Source organism: Nesoenas mayeri (genome assembly GCF_963082525.1).
Source record: "Nesoenas mayeri genome assembly, chromosome: 24".
Lineage (NCBI taxonomy): Eukaryota > Metazoa > Chordata > Aves > Columbiformes > Columbidae > Nesoenas > Nesoenas mayeri.
The window spans coordinates 6,019,308-6,036,238 of NC_137546.1; the positions used below are offsets into that span (position 1 = coordinate 6,019,308).

The 16,931-nt window shown below is 45.3% G+C and overlaps 1 protein-coding gene across 6 annotated transcripts in view; it reads right to left on the bottom strand.

The window, feature by feature from the left end:
- Window positions 1-5,621: 5,621 nt before the first annotated feature.
- Window positions 5,622-16,931, bottom strand: part of EIF4G3 (eukaryotic translation initiation factor 4 gamma 3) — a 132,040-nt gene continuing 120,730 nt past the window's right edge. For all 6 annotated transcript variants that reach the window (XM_080358645.1, XM_080358640.1, XM_080358641.1 and 3 more), the window contains 7 exons: window positions 15,629-15,754; window positions 14,737-14,818; window positions 12,846-12,944; window positions 11,843-11,986; window positions 10,642-10,723; window positions 9,198-9,344; window positions 5,622-8,256 (listed from right to left, as the gene is read on the bottom strand). In XM_080358645.1, the coding sequence (XP_080214771.1) occupies window positions 8,075-8,256; window positions 9,198-9,344; window positions 10,642-10,723; window positions 11,843-11,986; window positions 12,846-12,944; window positions 14,737-14,818; window positions 15,629-15,754 (862 nt within the window). In that variant the 3' untranslated portion in view covers window positions 5,622-8,074. The remainder of the gene's footprint in view (window positions 8,257-9,197; window positions 9,345-10,641; window positions 10,724-11,842; window positions 11,987-12,845; window positions 12,945-14,736; window positions 14,819-15,628; window positions 15,755-16,931) is intronic.

Here is a 16,931-nt window from a genome sequence, read left to right on the forward strand (position 1 = left end):
TTGGAAACATGAAACCTGTTGTGCTTCTGTTTTAAATACATCTGGTCACAGAAACTCCATTCCAGGGGCTACTCTTTTAAATTTCTTACCCTGGCACCAACTTATATTTTCCCCATTTTGCCACAATTTTCACCCGATGTGAATGCTGTTCTATTTAATTAACGTTGCCCTTGTGTTTCTTAACAGTTACACAAGATTATTATTACCTTTTAAAATTACCTTTGTCACATCGTGCAACTTACAAGCTGAAATAATCTTCTGCTGATACATTCTCAATCCTGCTGGCTGAATGGGTGCAATGTCTTTGTTGCTAAATTCTATTTTAATATTTTAATATTGGCTTGCAGGTCCAAACTTCTGGTGTTGTCACACCCAAGCTTCTTCCTTTTCTCTTTTTACCTCAACTTTTGCATTTATTTTAGAAAGCCTTTGTACATTTTTGGCCCACAATCAGCCAGGTTTGGGGAGAGCTTGATCCTTTTTCCATTTGGTCATGTATCAAATCACCAGAAGGCTGTGGAGCTCCATCCCGATGATACTTTTTCAGCTCCTGTCCAGCTGTTCTTTGATCCCTGAAGCTCCACGTTCCACTGCTATTTCTTCAGCTTCTCGTGCTTTGAAAGACAAATCAAATATTCCCTGAGAAGCTTCTTACCTTGAGATATGGTTATCCCTGAATGTGTATTTTGGTTTGGTGGGATCGCTCGAGCAGGACCCATTTTTTCTACCTGGTGTTCCCATTCAGCTGGCGGCATGTCAGGCGTTTTCAGTTTGACCCAGTGGATTTGCACAGGGAGAACTACCCTGTAACCATCACAGAATCAAAACCTTTAATTATCACGGGTCTCTCACATCCATAATCCCTTTTAAATTTCAGAGCCACACACAAACTTCCAGGGACATTTGGCCTGCAGCACACACAAGCGTTCAGTGATGGACTCACCTGTTATGCAGCCGTGTCACCCTTCCCGCCGTCCCACAAACAATTCTTGTCTTTACGCTTGAGTTGCTGTTTGTTTCTCGATATTTTTTTCCTCCTTTACATCTCCAGTAGAAATATGGACTTTTAGAAGAGTGATGTCCTTTAATCACAATTTTCCACTTTGTTGCTGGCTCAATTACCAAAGACGCGTCTAAAAAACCTTATGATTATCTTCCAATTCACACTCTTTTTAGCCCTGTAGTTCCTGTAATTCTGTGAAAAATCACTCAATTTCTCCTTTCAACTCAAAAAGGCATATTCTCTGCCACTTTGTGGTCTTCCAGACTTCACCCTTGATCTCTTTATTGGCTTCCTAATAATTTGTTCTCCATACTTCTCCCAGCTGATCTCTGTTGCTGCCCCTCTAACATTGACCCTTCATGCTAACTCAGCTTGATCTTTTCAAACAATTGCCCCCTTTTATAAGGGGTATTCTGTTCCTCAATTAACTCATTTTTATATCAGTTCCTAGAAAGTGAATAAAAATATGCTTAAAAATACCAAAGTTTACTCCGTTCTGGAGCAAACACGGGCAGAAATGCCACTGGAGCTGACAGAAGTTTGGAGCAGGAAAATGATGTGGACTAAGCAGCCTCCACAGGCTGATGCATTTCTAGAGATGCTCTGATTTGAAATAGATCCTTATTACTAAGGAGGCAGATGCTGTCGTCACTGGAAAAACAGTGCCTGGAAGAAGCTGGGTTTTTTTTAATAGTACTCTTGGCATTACAAATAGAGATTTATTTTACCCGAAGCAGACAAGTGGAAATGACAGCAAGGAGAAGCTGAAATCAGCCAGCAAGCCTTGCTGGGAAGACAGAAAACCTTTGGGTTGAGCAGGAATTTGAAGCATTTTTGGCGATGGCTCTTCCTTGAAGCGTACAGCCAGCTCGAGTGCTGGCGTATGCATCTCTCCGTGGGAAATCTTGTCGACCGGCTTTTCTTCAAGATGTGTCCCCACAGCCCAGGCTCCTGCGTGGAATATCCACCTTGTGATGTTGGAGGAGACCAGAAGAGTCAGATGGGTAAAAACACTTGATTCCCTTGTTTTGCAGAGAAGGCGTGTGAAACTCCTCATGTTCAATGTTCCTGGTGTATGAAAACACCCAACGCAGAGCTGTACAGCAGGATGGAGATGTGCATGGTGCTCATCGCCATAAATTCGGGCGGTGGTGGTGCCACAACCCTGCTGAAGCAGCTGAGTGTCTGCTCTCTTCCCAGGCCAGCTGCTTTTGGTGAAGTACCACACAAGTGGGAGGTGGCTAGGACTCACAGATTATTCACTTCAGGCCATCTTTAATGGCACAGAGCATTTGCACCAGGCATTATTTCAGAATAGCTTATTCTGCAGCACTGAAATGACTTATTTTCCTTCATGGGTAATACCATGGTACCACCTGCATTCACTAAGATGGTATTTTTTCAGCTTCTGTCCAGCTGTTCTCTGCAACACTGACAAAACCCTTCTAACAGTGCTCTGCTCCATGGCTGCTAATGCTCTATACCCTGCAAGCTTAGGAAAACTCTGCTTTGAGACATCTGCTGTTAAACCTTTCAGGAGGGCTGCAACAGGACAACCAAGTGCGCAAGAGCTAGGCTTTACCATTCTCTCTGCTCACTACTAGAAGGATTTCCTATCGTAAAGCATCCATGGCCTTCCCCAAGTCCCCTTGCCAATTTGCAGCCACAGCACAACCATCCCTGCAGCTGGGACAGCAACTGCACCCTTTGACAAATTCCCCTTTGGAAAATACTGAATGGAATGGGAGCCGGTTTTATTTCTGATGCTGTTTCAGCACAATTTAGCAGCTGGAAATAAGGAAGAGAAACCGGTGCCACACGACCAAAGCTTTCCACAGATCATAGCCTGGCACACCTACAGCAGCATTTTAATACTCTGGAGATATTTCAGCACACCACACGACTGCGACACAGGTGGCAAGCAGAGCCCCTTGGAAAATACAAGCGTAGAAAACGTGGCGTTAAACTTCCTTGGATATCAGCAGGGATTCGGTCACACTGCTGGAAGCTGAATTAATCAATCTCTTGCTGTGGTTGTTTGCCCTTTGCCGTGGTTTTCCTGCGACGGCTCCTCGTGGGTGAACTATCCACAGAGCTGGGCTGGGAGAGGGGCAGCCAAGCAGGACCCTCTGCTCTGAAGCCTCCTTACCCCCAGGCTCCATCCTGTGGTTGTTGAAACTTGCACAAGGCCCCCAGGCCACGTCGAACCACAGCTCGGAGTTCCTATCAGCGTGCAGCAACTTGTGCAAAACTCGTTGGCACCTTATTAAAAGCAAGTGGCGTGTGAAGAGCTCACACTCCCACTGACGCTGCTTGGTGGGAGATGCTGCTCAGCTGGCCTACAATCAGGTAGCAGGAGAAGGCCAAGCTCTCCCTGCCCGACCGACCGCGTAAAGCGGGAGCTCAGAGCAATTGCCGGCCTCAACACCTCTGGATGGCTCCATCCCTACATAGTGCGCGGCAGCCCTGACCCAACTCCTGCCACACAGTATCTCACCACCATCACGGGCCGACCCGCAGCCAACAGCCAGTTCAGTGCCTCAAGGCCAAAGGTGTTGGATTTAATGGCATAAGAGCCTTCTGGGGGGTCTCATTTGAGCTCACTGCCCCCAAAGCTAAACCCTCTTGTGCCTGTGAAACAAATCAAGTGAGCAGTGCCAGGAGCACAGCTGCAAGAGCTTCTCTGCTCTGCAGCGAACACTTCCGACAAGGCAACCAGCTTCGGGTTCCTTCATCTGTAAAAATGACTCATGCTGGAACGAAACGCAGCAGGAACAGTCACAGCCACCCTTTTGGCGATGAGATGCCAACATCTGCAATTGGTTTTAAACATTTTCAGCATGCTCAGCGAGTTAAGAGGACTTTTCAGAGGCCCTGTTTTTCGTTTATCAGAAAAAAAATAGCCTATAGGGTTGGAACCAAAGGTCTGTGGGTTGCAGGAATGCAGCAACGATCGGTGTTAAGTTACTACTGGCTTAAACCACCTTAAAACTGAAAACCATCTCTGCAGAGGAATCCCTTCTCCTGAGCCTCTCCTGCTGCATGGCTTCTTTGCACAGGTCTGTTCCTGGACCTGAGGCTTCTTGAAAAAATAAGCTTAAAACCTAAACACGTTAACACAAGCAGACAGAGTGCAAACACATCTGGGATCGGTAAAAATCACTGACCTCATTCATACGGAAATGGATCATCTGTTTCTGAAAATACTTTCCTAGAAAGAAACCAGCCTTTGGCAGACACCTGGCCTGGAAATTTGCTCTTTGATTGCTTCAGGTCTGGGGACATTTTTGGCAATAAACAGGGATGTAAGTGACGCATCTGCTCCTCCTTGCCTGTGCCTTTAATAGTGCACGTAGCCTCAGCACGAGAAGGGCTCCCGGCAGTGGAAATGGCTTCTAATGCAGCTCTTTCCTGCTGAGCTGCATTAAGCCCCTGCCATGTTCACAAGCCTGCCCAGATGTGTTTGAATGTCTTATAGGACCACGATTGGGAGAAAACAAAACAACACACTCAAACCTTTAGTATTCCTGGGGGAAATTTGCTGTCCGCCCTGCTAAGGCTTTGCTATCATGTCAGGTAGGAGTAACCACAGCTCACCTCTCCTCGCCTATGTAAAATAAGGCTCCAACAAATCACATTCCTTCGGGATCAGTCTTTTACTTAATTATCACTCTTTCTGTTTCATATATACCTTACAGTTTTTTCTATTTTAATACCCCTCAGGAGACGTTGCAAAGATCTTCCAGGACTACGGGCTGCATCCTGAGGAGCCCCAACCACCTGCAAACCTGCGTTGATCTAGGCAGCGACCAAAAAGCGACCACGCTGCTCCGTGCAGGTAAGCAAACTGTGCAAGGGGAGCAGAGGAAGCAGTTTATCCAAAACTGGTGTCAGATATGCTTCCTGTGGTGACATTTGTGGGAAGCTGAACCTTACAGCAACATAACCCCAGCTGGAGACCTTAAAGTCTCATGCTTAAAGTGCTCACAGCTCTACATGCAGCTTAACTGATCCAGATTCAGAAAATGCTTGCCATGCTGCAACTCCAGAGCCTGTGGGTAATTCTGAAAACACTCTTAAAACGTCTGAAAACTTCCTTCCTGGAATTCGCAGGACATTAACAGGGCAAGTTCTCATCCCCCTAGAACATTTAACATAAAAAGCTCAAGCAAGAAGGAGACTTTCTCACCTCTCCTCCACCCACATGCTCACCGTTCCCACCCCCTCCAGCCAGTGCTTTTCCAGCTCTTTTAGCCAAAAGATTCAAGCTCCCCAGGTAAACGTCCCTGCCCTGACACACCTGGATTCACATGGCTGTTCAAAGGCTCTAGCAATTTGTTCCTAATTCAAGGCAATCGATAAATAAATCACAATCCTTGCCTGGCACAGTCCCACTGTTACACACTCATGTTCCCAGCAGGGTCTGACACTGAGGGGAAATTCATCAGGTGCACACAGCAACTTGGCAAATATTCGGCCTCATTTACATACGAACTGGCATTCAACTACTTAACTGCTACAAACCATCATGTACCTGCTCATGTTCTGGCTGAAAAATGACTTTGCCGAGACCAGCACCCACAGGACCTTCTGCAGAGGTTGAACACACACACCTTGAGAGCGGCTGGGTGGGGGTTTCCCTGCGGACGAACTTTTCGGAGATCTCGAGAGCGCCCGTCACCAAACCGCTGCGCACAACTGCGAGGGGAAGCGGCTGAGGACGAGGAATCGCTCGCTGCATGTCGTACGAGCAGATACATATATATGCATATAGTAAGGGTGAGAATTTTTTTTTTTTTAACAAAACATCAGAGAAAAGTGTTTTATTGTTACTAAAAAAAACCCCCCAAAAAACAAACAATGCTCTAGTGTTTTAGGCCATGGATTCTCTAGCTCAGATTCATGGCGTGGAACACGTTAACAGGGAAAGCGTCCCACGGACATCTCCCCTCCAGCCACAACCAGGCGCCCTCCTCCCTTCCCCTTGGGTGATCAAACAACATCCTTATGCAAGTACAGCAATTGTTTACATGTAAAAGTAAGATTAGGAAAGTATTTCATGTATTTGTAGCCTTTTTTTTTTCCTCGTTTTTACTTTTTTTTTTTTTTTTTAAAAAAAAGAAGTGACTTAGCAGCTGGAAAGAAAAATACAGCATCATGTGAGCAGCTAGTGCTGCACCAACCACCAGCAAATGCTCCACAGGTTACTCGCGGTCCATGGACCACAGTTCACAAACTACATTTTCAGGCTTCACGAACTTTGCAGACTTGTATTATGGTAGATGCTTCTTCACAGTGAGAGCCAGCAGGTCATCTTTGGTTGTTGAAGAGAGACACACAAGAGACTTAACGTACTCAGCAGCGGCTCAGTTTGGAGGACTGCGTGGTGTCGGGGTGAGGTCCCTCTGAGCGCACAGAAAACAGACGCTCCGACTGCGCTGTGAAGCGACTGCTTCATTTGTACCCGGGCACGCTCAGCCCGCAGACACCGTCCTGGGGTAGGCAAAGCCGGGAGGAGCACTGCGGCGCTTGTTCCACCTCTTGACTCTTGTAGGATGCTTTTGTTTTCACCCGTTGTGGGTCTTTGCGTTCCTCAGGTGCGAAGGGTAGCGGCGCAATCCAAGCGACAAGAGATGCACAGGCCACGGCGAAAGGGCTGGTTCTCTGCTCCAGCGGCTGCCACCTCCGCAGGGTCCCAAGTCCCCAGGACGATGTCACTGATCTAAGTCACATCAGAGACGTCGCGGCCGCACGGTTGGAAAAACCGAGCTGGGCTCAGGCACCCACTGCCCCCGTGTTGTGTCCCGGCCTCGCCGCGATGTGCCGGGAACCAAACGCACCGGCACGGAACAGCCGCCCAGCCAGCTGCTCCTTGGCCATTAAGTTCTCTCTGCACAAAAGGTCTCCCAAGCACAACCCCCTTTTTTTTTTGTCTTTTTCCCCATTTTTAGTTTTTTTTTTTTTTAAACAACAATTGCTCTCACCCCTCTTTTTTTGGTAGACACACATACATACACACACTATATGTACAGTTTGGAACCGAGGACCTACACAAGGAAAAGGAAGCCAGCACCGCTCAGAATGGTGCACACATTCAGCAGCTGTCAAAGGAGAAGTCGTTTTACTTTCTTTTAAACTTGCAATGTTTGTCTTTATTTTGTTCTTTATATTTTGAAAGTGAAAAGAAATAGTATTGAGTCAATTTCTTTTTTTCATTTTTTTAAATATTTGTTCTATGTATTTACAAGCCTTAAAGTTGCTCTAAAGGTTCTGAAAGTATCACTAGTACTTTTTCCCCGGGGTAGCACTGTTTCGAACGAGTTGGTTTTTTGGAGCACTCTGGTCCGCGGCGGTTTTCTCAAATGCATTTCCTTCCGTTCCAAGGTTATGTACGTTTTGATTACTATTTTCTTTTTAAATTTCTGAAGCAAGCTGAGAGGCAGGCAGAAAAATCTGATGGCAATTAAAAAGAAAAAGATCTCTTCCTCATCTAGCTTACCCCAACCCCCTTGAAAGTTTTGTCTATTTATCATGCTTTGAAACAAAACTGGGGTGCATATGAAGGGGAGGGAAATTTATTTCTCTGCTTTTGTTCTATTATACAATTCGTTTACAGAAACTGCAAATTTAAAAATTACACTGGCATTTGCAGTCCTTAAAATAATAAATTAAAAGTTTTCACCCTTTTTTTTTTTTTCGCTAAACAGATTTGTTTCGCTTTGTGTTTTTTTGTGAGTCCTCGTTTAAAAAGAAAAGAAAAAAAAAAGATTAAAACAGAAGATATTTTCTATAAATAATACATGTGTTTTGGTTTAGTGCTCCCGCCCTCAGGTTGGAAGTTGACTTTTGTTTTTCAAGTACCTTTTTTCCTCCATGGTCACCTTTGTGTTTATCTACTTTTACCTCTCCCACTCGTGCATGTGTGGGGAAGGGGGGGTCTGCGAGAATTGGCCTTGCTGCACTGTGATTGGCGAAGACGTGAAACTCTTTAAAAAAATACTTAAACTGTTTCTTTTTTTTTTTTTCCTCTTTTTTTTTTTTTTTTTCGTTTTCTCTGTATTTTTTTAAGTTTCAATTATCCTCCGATTCCTCTTCGGCCTCCCGTAGCCACGTGAAGAACGCTGTGACGGATTTGAGCGCTACTCCTTTCCCGTTCTGCTCCGCTGGGTCCTTGCTGCTTTCCCACTTGTAGAAGGCATCCTCCGATATTACCTCCTCATCATACAGGCAATCGAAAAACATCCGCAACAAATCTGCGATAATGGACCAACGGGAGAGAACAGCTGTTAGCGCTGCGCGGTTTAAGCCGGCGGACAAAGACGCGGTTACGGATAAGGGGATTAACGTGACCTTTAAAGCATGAGAAGCAGATACAAGCAAAAGGAAGGTCTGTTACTGAGTTATTGCTTCCTGGCTGGTTACACACAGCCGAGAGGGAAAACGGGCCCCGCTGATGCTGTCGGACAACACGTGCTCCGCAGAAAAGGGAAAGCGGCTGTGGGAATGTATTATCTAGAGACAAGAACCCAGAGCAGCCTGGCCTGCCCTCACCAGACCGCACAACCTGCAGCCTGGCTCTTCCAACACCTCATTTTTCAGGGCTCAGCAGGAGGGATAATGAATAACTAGTGCCTTAAAGCCAAGGATGATCATGTTGGGTGGTTTTGGGCACTCTTTGATTTGGTGCTGCAGCCTCCCCGGGTATCTCTGCTTCTTTGGCAACCCCCCACTTCTCTTCCAACAAACTTTCTGCAGTGGCTCTGGGAGAACTCATCAGTTGTCCATTTTATTCCCTCCAAGTCCAGTGACATGGGTGGTGCAGCAATGCAATTACAAAACTCATATGTCCAGGTACTGTACACTCAACAGATCATTTTTTACTGCTATTTTTCCTTTGTATCAACAGAGGTTTGTCCTTCCTCCTGCATGGCTGCTTATAGAAGCAACCAAGAGAAGAGCCGGCCTCTGGCCAAGCATCCGGGGACCTGTGCTGCTCTGAAAGCCCGAATCTGGCCAAACAGAAACCACTCAACGCTGCCCCTTCTCATCTGCTACATAACAAGGTAAAATTTTGTTTCCACTACCACGAACAGCACATCCTCCTCCACACCCTATTGCTACATTTTCCTCTCACAGAACCAACCTCTCCTCACGCTGTCAGAGTTCAAACCCCCAGCACAGAGCAAACACTTACTAGGAGGTTGATCAAGTTTTACTATTGATGCTTGTAGTGCATAAAGTGCTTGTAGTTCCTTCTCTGTGTCTGAGTCTAGGTACTTGAGTAAGATCGGCACTCTCTGTTTGATAACAGCAGTGTCCACACGGAAGCTGGAAGAGTCCGCTGAGGGGGAGAGAAGAAATCAGGGTCAGCTTGGCCAGACAGCAGCAAGGGCAGATATTAAATAAAAAGAAGTTTTTCTAATCAACAGCTTTTTCTGGAACTCTTGAACCCTCCAGTCCCCCCGAGCCAACCAGCGCCTGCAGGGGCACACGCAAAGGAATCACAAACTTACTGTGCAAATTGTTGTGTTTCCACAGACAACTGGATATCGAAAGCGTGTACAATGGCTAGGGCTAAAACTGTGGTTATATAGGTTTTATAGGTTATATAGGTTTTTAGAAAAGTATATATATTTTTTTCTGAAAATACTAAGGCAGAATCATAGGCTGCACATAACACAGGGAATCAGGAATATATAAAAATACACATTAGAAGTCCATCAGCAACACAGATAAATTATTCAGCAGCTTTTAAGTAGATCGTGCAACGCAATTAAGTGATATTTTGAAAACAAAAAGAAAAAAAAAAACCCTCAAGGTCAAAACATAAACCAGAAGATGTTCCTGATATACATCGGGGAACCCATAAACATTTGTCATCAAATCCTGTGTCATTTCGCCACTAACACTAGGTGGCATCAGAAGGGTTCTGTTCTGGAAAGAGCTGGGCTGTGTGTCCCCTCCCAATGAGTTAAATTCGGACCAGTCTCTCCACCAAGCATGACTCTTACAGCTGAGAGCAGAACCGGGTGCTTTTACAAGCGCAAGTTTTTTGCCTCGCCAGATGTGGTCAGTAAAGCTAAAGAAAACAAAACGAACTGACCAGACGTTTCTGGCTTCAGCGCTTTTATTCAAGCGCCCCCGAGGGCCTGAGGCTCAGATGTCTGACTTGGGAACCCACCCTCTCCTCCATTTCCAGCCAACTGCCCCACATCCGAGTCATCCACAGAAATCGCCTTTCCAACACTATTAAAAAGCCAGAGCTGCAGGCTGGCTTCTCTTGGCAATCCACGCTTCCAACTCGCACGTGGCAATCTGCGATGGTAGAGCGCCCACATGGACTTGCCGCCACAGGAGTGGAAATACTAATTATCTTAATAATTTATATAGCACAGTTCCACCTTCACTAGAAAAATCAATGAACAATCTGGCACTACTCAGAGCCTGAAATGTCTGTTCACATAAGGTCACTGGGACACGCCAGCACCTCGAGAACACCATAACCAGCAAAGCACGGAGCAAAAGTCTTAGTGTGTGATAAAAAAATAGCCTCGAGGGAGGAAAAAGTGATATAAACCTGAAACATATAATTCTTTGCACGTCTGGTTGGTGTGGTGTTTACATTGTGAGCTACTCACCTATAATAGCTGCTTTACAAACCGCTGTCATTAAAGCTCTAAGGAATGTCGGTGAACTCATCTGGCTTTCATCTAGATTAGCCTGAAATCAAGAGTAAATGGACCAGTTAACAACACGCCGCTGCCGGAGAGCAACTGCTTCCAAAATCCACAGCTGTGTTTGGCAGCGAGTTCGAGTTCAGCAGAAGCTGCTGCAGCAGAAATCCAGTTCTCCCCTCTGCAAAAGCTCAGCTGTCCCATTGCCTTCTTCAAACAGCTCAGGTACATCAACGTGCAAAGTCCTCATACGATCAACATTTAACTACTCACACAACTAGTAGTTTGTCTCTAGAAACAAACCAAACCAGCATGGCTTGGCTTTTACAATGCCCATCTGCATTTTCTAAAAGTTTTAGGCTTTTTCGACAATATTTTGACAGCATGCTCCTTGGGCGGAGTTTGGTTTGCTTTGTAGAAGAAATCTGTGTAACTTGTCCAAGGCTACAAAGAGCCTATGGGTGTCCCCAGATTTTTATTCCGCTCTCAACTTCTCTAATGGCACCAGAAAAATGACATTTCTGACACACGGGTGTAGCAACAGAAATGAAGCTGACCAAGATTTAGCTGTAAGCACGGATCTACATGAATGGGGTTGAGGATCATTTCAGACGCTAGATTTAAAATCTCGCTTAAAGGATGCAACAAGGAGAGGAAGCAAAAGATCAGTGAGTTGACAGGGCTTATTTTTTGTCTCTTTCTTTGTTTTCTCTTAGTTACTGCTCCAATGCACTGGGAAAGATGCACCCTCGGTGACTGCCCAGGACGTTTCTGCAGCATGGCAGGGGGGAACTTGGTAAGTCATGTTGCAAAAAGCCATGAGAAGCTTGTATCTCGTATTTTGCGAAGAAAGAACGTAGCAGTGTACTCTCTAAAATGCAGTAAGTAACCAGAAGCAGTGTTTTCGGAGTCAAAATTCTACAATATTTAAAAGGCAGTTACACATTTGCATGTTAACATCGCTAAAATTCTTTCTTCCTAAAACTTACTACGAAATAACTAATTACATATAGGTTTTAATTCTTTGGAAGTGTTGATTGCACAGACTTAACCTTCTTATCCTATGCCTAAGGAGGAGCCTGCAGAAATGCTCCTTTAGATGGGAAAATATTGACAAAAGCAGTTAACGAACTGTGTGCAGGGAGGGTGAAAATAGTCTTTGTACCTCTACCCAGTCAAAGATTTGTTCGTCATTCGCCTTGTCCTCAACAATGAGTTTTTCCAGCTGCTTGTTCAGCTCTTCCGCGAGTTCTTTCTCTGAAAGTGCTTCTGAGGAACTGGAACAGTCGGATTCTGTGAAGTCCAACTTCTGCAACATCAGAAGCAAGGATGAGAATGAGTTAAAAATACTTTCCTAAGCTGAATTACACCAAACTGAGGGGGCAAACTACACTTCGTTCTGCTTTCTGGCACCTTTCAGCTGCTAAGTTATCATTACAAGGATTTATATACATTTTCTGTTTCAAAGATTATACAGCATTTTACAAACATAGGGGAACTCCATTATCCAGCAAAGACAACGAGGCATCCCAGAGCAATTCCAGCCCCACACAATACAAGCACACACAAAATAAAGCACATGTTGCTCAACTGAAATGCCGGGGAGCTGGACTGCAATTACCAGAGCTGGCATTTGCTCACAAAAATTGTGGCTAACGCCCCGATTCATTGCAAAATGTGACAGAGCATCTACAGCCCCCTCGCCAAGCCCCAGGCCTCAGTAATCCATTTGATTTCCTGCAGCGCAGCACTTCCTATGTGCTATTAATAAATAATAAAAGCGGGTAGTAGATCATCTGGGGCTCTAAAGCGAGAGCTCCAGCTTCTGCTGCAAAGTGTCCTCCATCAGTCCTGGCTCCTCTTGGTTGTGAAGCTTGCCGGGATCATAACACAAGGTGGGATGAGGGAATAACTGCTACAATTTATTCTGCCCCTGAGTTCACTCCTCCCAGCTGGAGAAACGGATCTCCCGGAGGGGACGAGCCAGTCCTGGCATTGCAAAAGGCAATAATCTAACTCCAACTTGGTGAGGGAGACACTTCACCCCACATCCCCTATCAACTATGCATAAGAACACGATGGAAGAGGATGAACAAACAGGACACGGGGGGAAAAAAAAACCAGTGTATCGAAATAATTCATAAAGCAGATGCTTGCTCTGAACTCACTTGTTCCGTGAGAAAGGTATGTACATCCTCCCCTTCGGGTAAGTAGTCCTTCCAACTGAGGCCAGACTCCCTCCATAAGGCTCCCACTTTCTTATGGCTCTAAAACACAAAAAAATGTATTCATTTTGAAGACCTGAGAGACAAGCGGGGGAGCTTACGCAAGCCGGAGTGGTGCAGCTGTGTCAGGAGAAATAAAGAACCGTTCAGCCACCAAACAAGATGCCTAGCAAGGAAGTGAGAACGTCTGGAAACCCCGTGCAAGAGAAATCATAGACGCGATCCTGCCACAGGTAGATACGTCTTGTCAAGTGGTCAAACGCCACAGTGATGGGTCGGAAACAAGGCATAACGTGAGACGTGGGGTTTGCAACGACTGCAGCCAGAGATTCCCTAGGAAAAGTGACACATCTGAACAAGACACAGTTGCCCACGGCTGTGACACAGAATTGGCAGTAGGTGACTTAGATTCTTCTCCTGACTATCATTAACTTCCTCCGTGACTCATCCTCCCCCTGCCTTGATGTTAATTTTCACTAGCTACTTTCAGAAAATATCTATTTCCATGGCTGCTTTCTGTGCAGAGATCAAGCCTTAAATTCAGGTCCATAATACCAAGTTGACTTTTCAATTCCTACAATTTATTGCAACCATTGAGAAAAGCTCCTTTGCAGCACACACAGTTCGACCTCCCGCATCCTCTGATGTCACGCTGACCGTTTGGTATCCTGCCTGAGGTGCCACATATGCAATAATTCTGACAAGAATAAAAATACTGATAACAACCAGCTCTTTTCACCCAAACGCTTTGCCAGAAATTCAATCTTACAGCACCTGCGCAATGGAGATGACTGCGTAGCCTACGGTAAGCACCGAGAAAAGCAGCCCGATCGTCATTTTACAAAGCAGATGACAATTTCCAGCTTACCATGCAGATTGTTAGGAGCTAATTGTGCTTAGTTCCTGCTACAGTTCATCAGGATCCAAATTAGGTGACTGATATTACACTGAAATACCCGAGTCCAAGCATGGGCCTGGATGAGATCGAATTAGAAACCGAAACCTAAACCTTGTGTTTCAAGCCCCAGAGCACAGCAGCTTTCCTTTCACAGGACAGAGAAAAATAAATGGGAGGTGACTGTCCAAACAAGCATCAAACTAAAATAGATAAACGAAAAGGTCACTATTTGCACTGCTAGACTTAATGCTCCTGGAACAATCAACCTTATTTGAATGCATGCTTAAAAACAAAAGAAAATAAAAGGGCAAGTGAGGGATTTTACAGGGTTTCAAATAGACACTATCCAAAGTGCAGTATTGAGCTGGCTTAAAAAAAAAGGACAAAAATGGAGACGGAGTTATAGGGAAACCACCAAACTGTTTGGACACACAACTGTGAAATGTGTAAGAGAGCTCTAGAAGTCACAGGGTGAAAAGGTGTCACTACCCCTAGTGCTGGGTGAATTTTAGGAGTTGGCAGGTTCCGTTTGGATAAGCACCCAGAAGTCTAGAGGCATCTGAAGCTTATCCGAACCCGCAGAACCTCTCCGGCCCGCAAGAACGGCTCTCGCGCAACATTCCCGGCACTTGCTGCTTCTGGTCAGCCCAGAAATCCCTTGAGAATGTCCCTCTTGCGGTATTTCCGCACCCTAGCTTCTGGAAGAAGCCAAGTGCAAAGGTACCTGCAAAAGGGAAAAGCGACGAGAAAAAAAATAGTTACACTTTTTGGAACCTCGTAAGGTTTGGTTTGAAAGTGGGGATGAAGAGACAGGTTTCCTGTGTTATTCCTGGGTTATCTGCAGTGGCTGACCCATCCCTAAACATCTTTTTGTGGGAAATGTGTAGGTTTTATGCGTAAGCACGTCCTGGCTGCATCTACGAGCGCTACACTTACCATTTGTTTGCATAGAAGGTGCAAGATTTCAGCAAGCAAGACGCCGGCTCTTCCCACAGGAAGCAAAGGTTTGCTAAATTCTCTAGAATGAAAGAAAACCAGATATTTTATCCTTATCATTGGAATTGTCTGAAGATAGTTTCACCTTCATAAACCAGTGCTGCAAGTCTGAGTGCAATGCAAGGGGTAGTGACCTGAGGCAGGAAATCTGCTTTAATTTCTGCTGGTGACATAGGGTTTGATCCAGCTCGCGCTGCCGATAAAATGCACTCGTGATGCAAGCGCGCTTGCCACAACAGGGCAAATTATTTTTATGGAACATCAAACCCACTCATTTTTGTGGGATGCTGCATTCAGGCAGCACGACCCTTTTTGGGAAAAAGGCTGAATTAACCACTTGGCCTCTAGTTAATCCCCAAATCCATAAGGACATGTAGAAAACACAGAGACTCTGGTCCTGGATGCAGTTTCCAGGTTTTGACGCCACGTTTCAGGCAATCCCAGCTGGCAGCTCTTCCCTGACACGCGCAGATTCCTGCGCAACACTTTGCTCTCTTCAAACCCAATTCTCAGAGCCTCACCGTGCTCTCAAATGACTCCAACCGTACAACACTGGTGTATTTTTCAGCTCAGCTCATACAAACAGGATTGAAATCAATTCACAGATAAAACTTTTGCCCTACAGAGCCCAAGCTCCCATCCCACCACAGCTTTTGGGCCAGTGCAAGTCCCGAATGACAGGCAGCGAGTGTTTTAGCAGCTTGTAGAGAAGCTGAGCCTCTAATACTATCAGTTTCTTATCTACTGATGGGAACCATGCTGTGAAAATCCTATAGCACAGCCAGGCACACAGCTCAGCTCGACCGACGCTGAAAAACACAGCATTGCTTACTGTATAAGTTCTCTCATAGAGATTCCTCCTTCTTTTAACATGGGGGTCACCAACTCAGCCAGGTACAACCAAATATGGGGTATATCTATGGCCATGTCGTCCGCCATCTCCAAGGTATCTGAAAAACTTGAGAAAAAGGAAAGAAAGATGTCAAGCATCAAATAGAATTTCATTTCAGGCTTTAATTTGAGCTAATCTGCACTGTAAAAATCTTTGGTTACGGAAGAGAGGAGAGGAAAGGGAGAGAATCCCAAAGGTAACGAAAAAAGCTATTTCCATCCTATGTTTTCGGAGCTTCAAAACTGCCCAGAGTGATTTCTCTACGCGGTAACACGAAGAGGGTGTGGAAAAGGCATCGCCTTCCATAAAACCAGCAGGTGCATCCAGGAAAGCTCCATTTACAACAATTCTTACATCCCAGAGACAACTAGTAAACCATGGAAAAGTAAAACCAGCATTTTTGGCTATAAATACAAAACATCCAATAAATAGAGCCTTCTTAAAAACATCCAAATGTCGACTGAAGGGGGATGAGTAGTAACAAAAATCCAAGTGTAAGGGAAGCGGCAAAATGTCTGTAAAGTGTAAAACGATGCAAGAAAAATGTTCAATGCACCATCCAGGACAGAAAACACAGCAGGATGAAGCACAAAAATCGCTCCCCAACTCTGGATACAGGTTCCAGAATGACTCAAAACTCTTCTTTCTGACAAAACCCTTGTAGGTGCCTTTGCTTGCTGTGGCTGGTACAAGATGATCATTTTTCTGGTTCTCCTGCCAATCTTCACCATGAGCCATTTCTTCCTGAAAACCTTGACAATTATGGGGTCCAGTTTAGTGATTAAAGTCACATTTTTCTTTCGTGTTTCAAAACCAGGAACCACCTTTGTGTTGTTCTTCTCATCCTCTGCTCCTCATTCAGCCCAGGTTTGCCCCCATGTTTCGCTTTCCTGTTGTGCATCTCCAAACTAGCCCCGAATTATACAGTAATCTGTTGTGTGTGAATGAGCACCGTGGTTTTCAGTGTCCTCCTGTGCTCGCTAAGCACCACTTGCCCTTTCATCATCTTCAGGACTTGCTTCACTTTGCTTATGCCACGTTCAGCTCACACGTCCCACTAGTTCATCAAAATTCTACTTATTTGGCATCGCAACCACTTTCAAGCCTGGAACGGCTTTAATCACAACGTATCACTCCAAATGAGTCGGTTTGACCATCGGCGACTGCGTGGACACAGACAAGCGTATTCCCTGTGGATATGTATTGTTTTCCCGCTGTGGTTTTGAACTCACGCTGCCTGAAT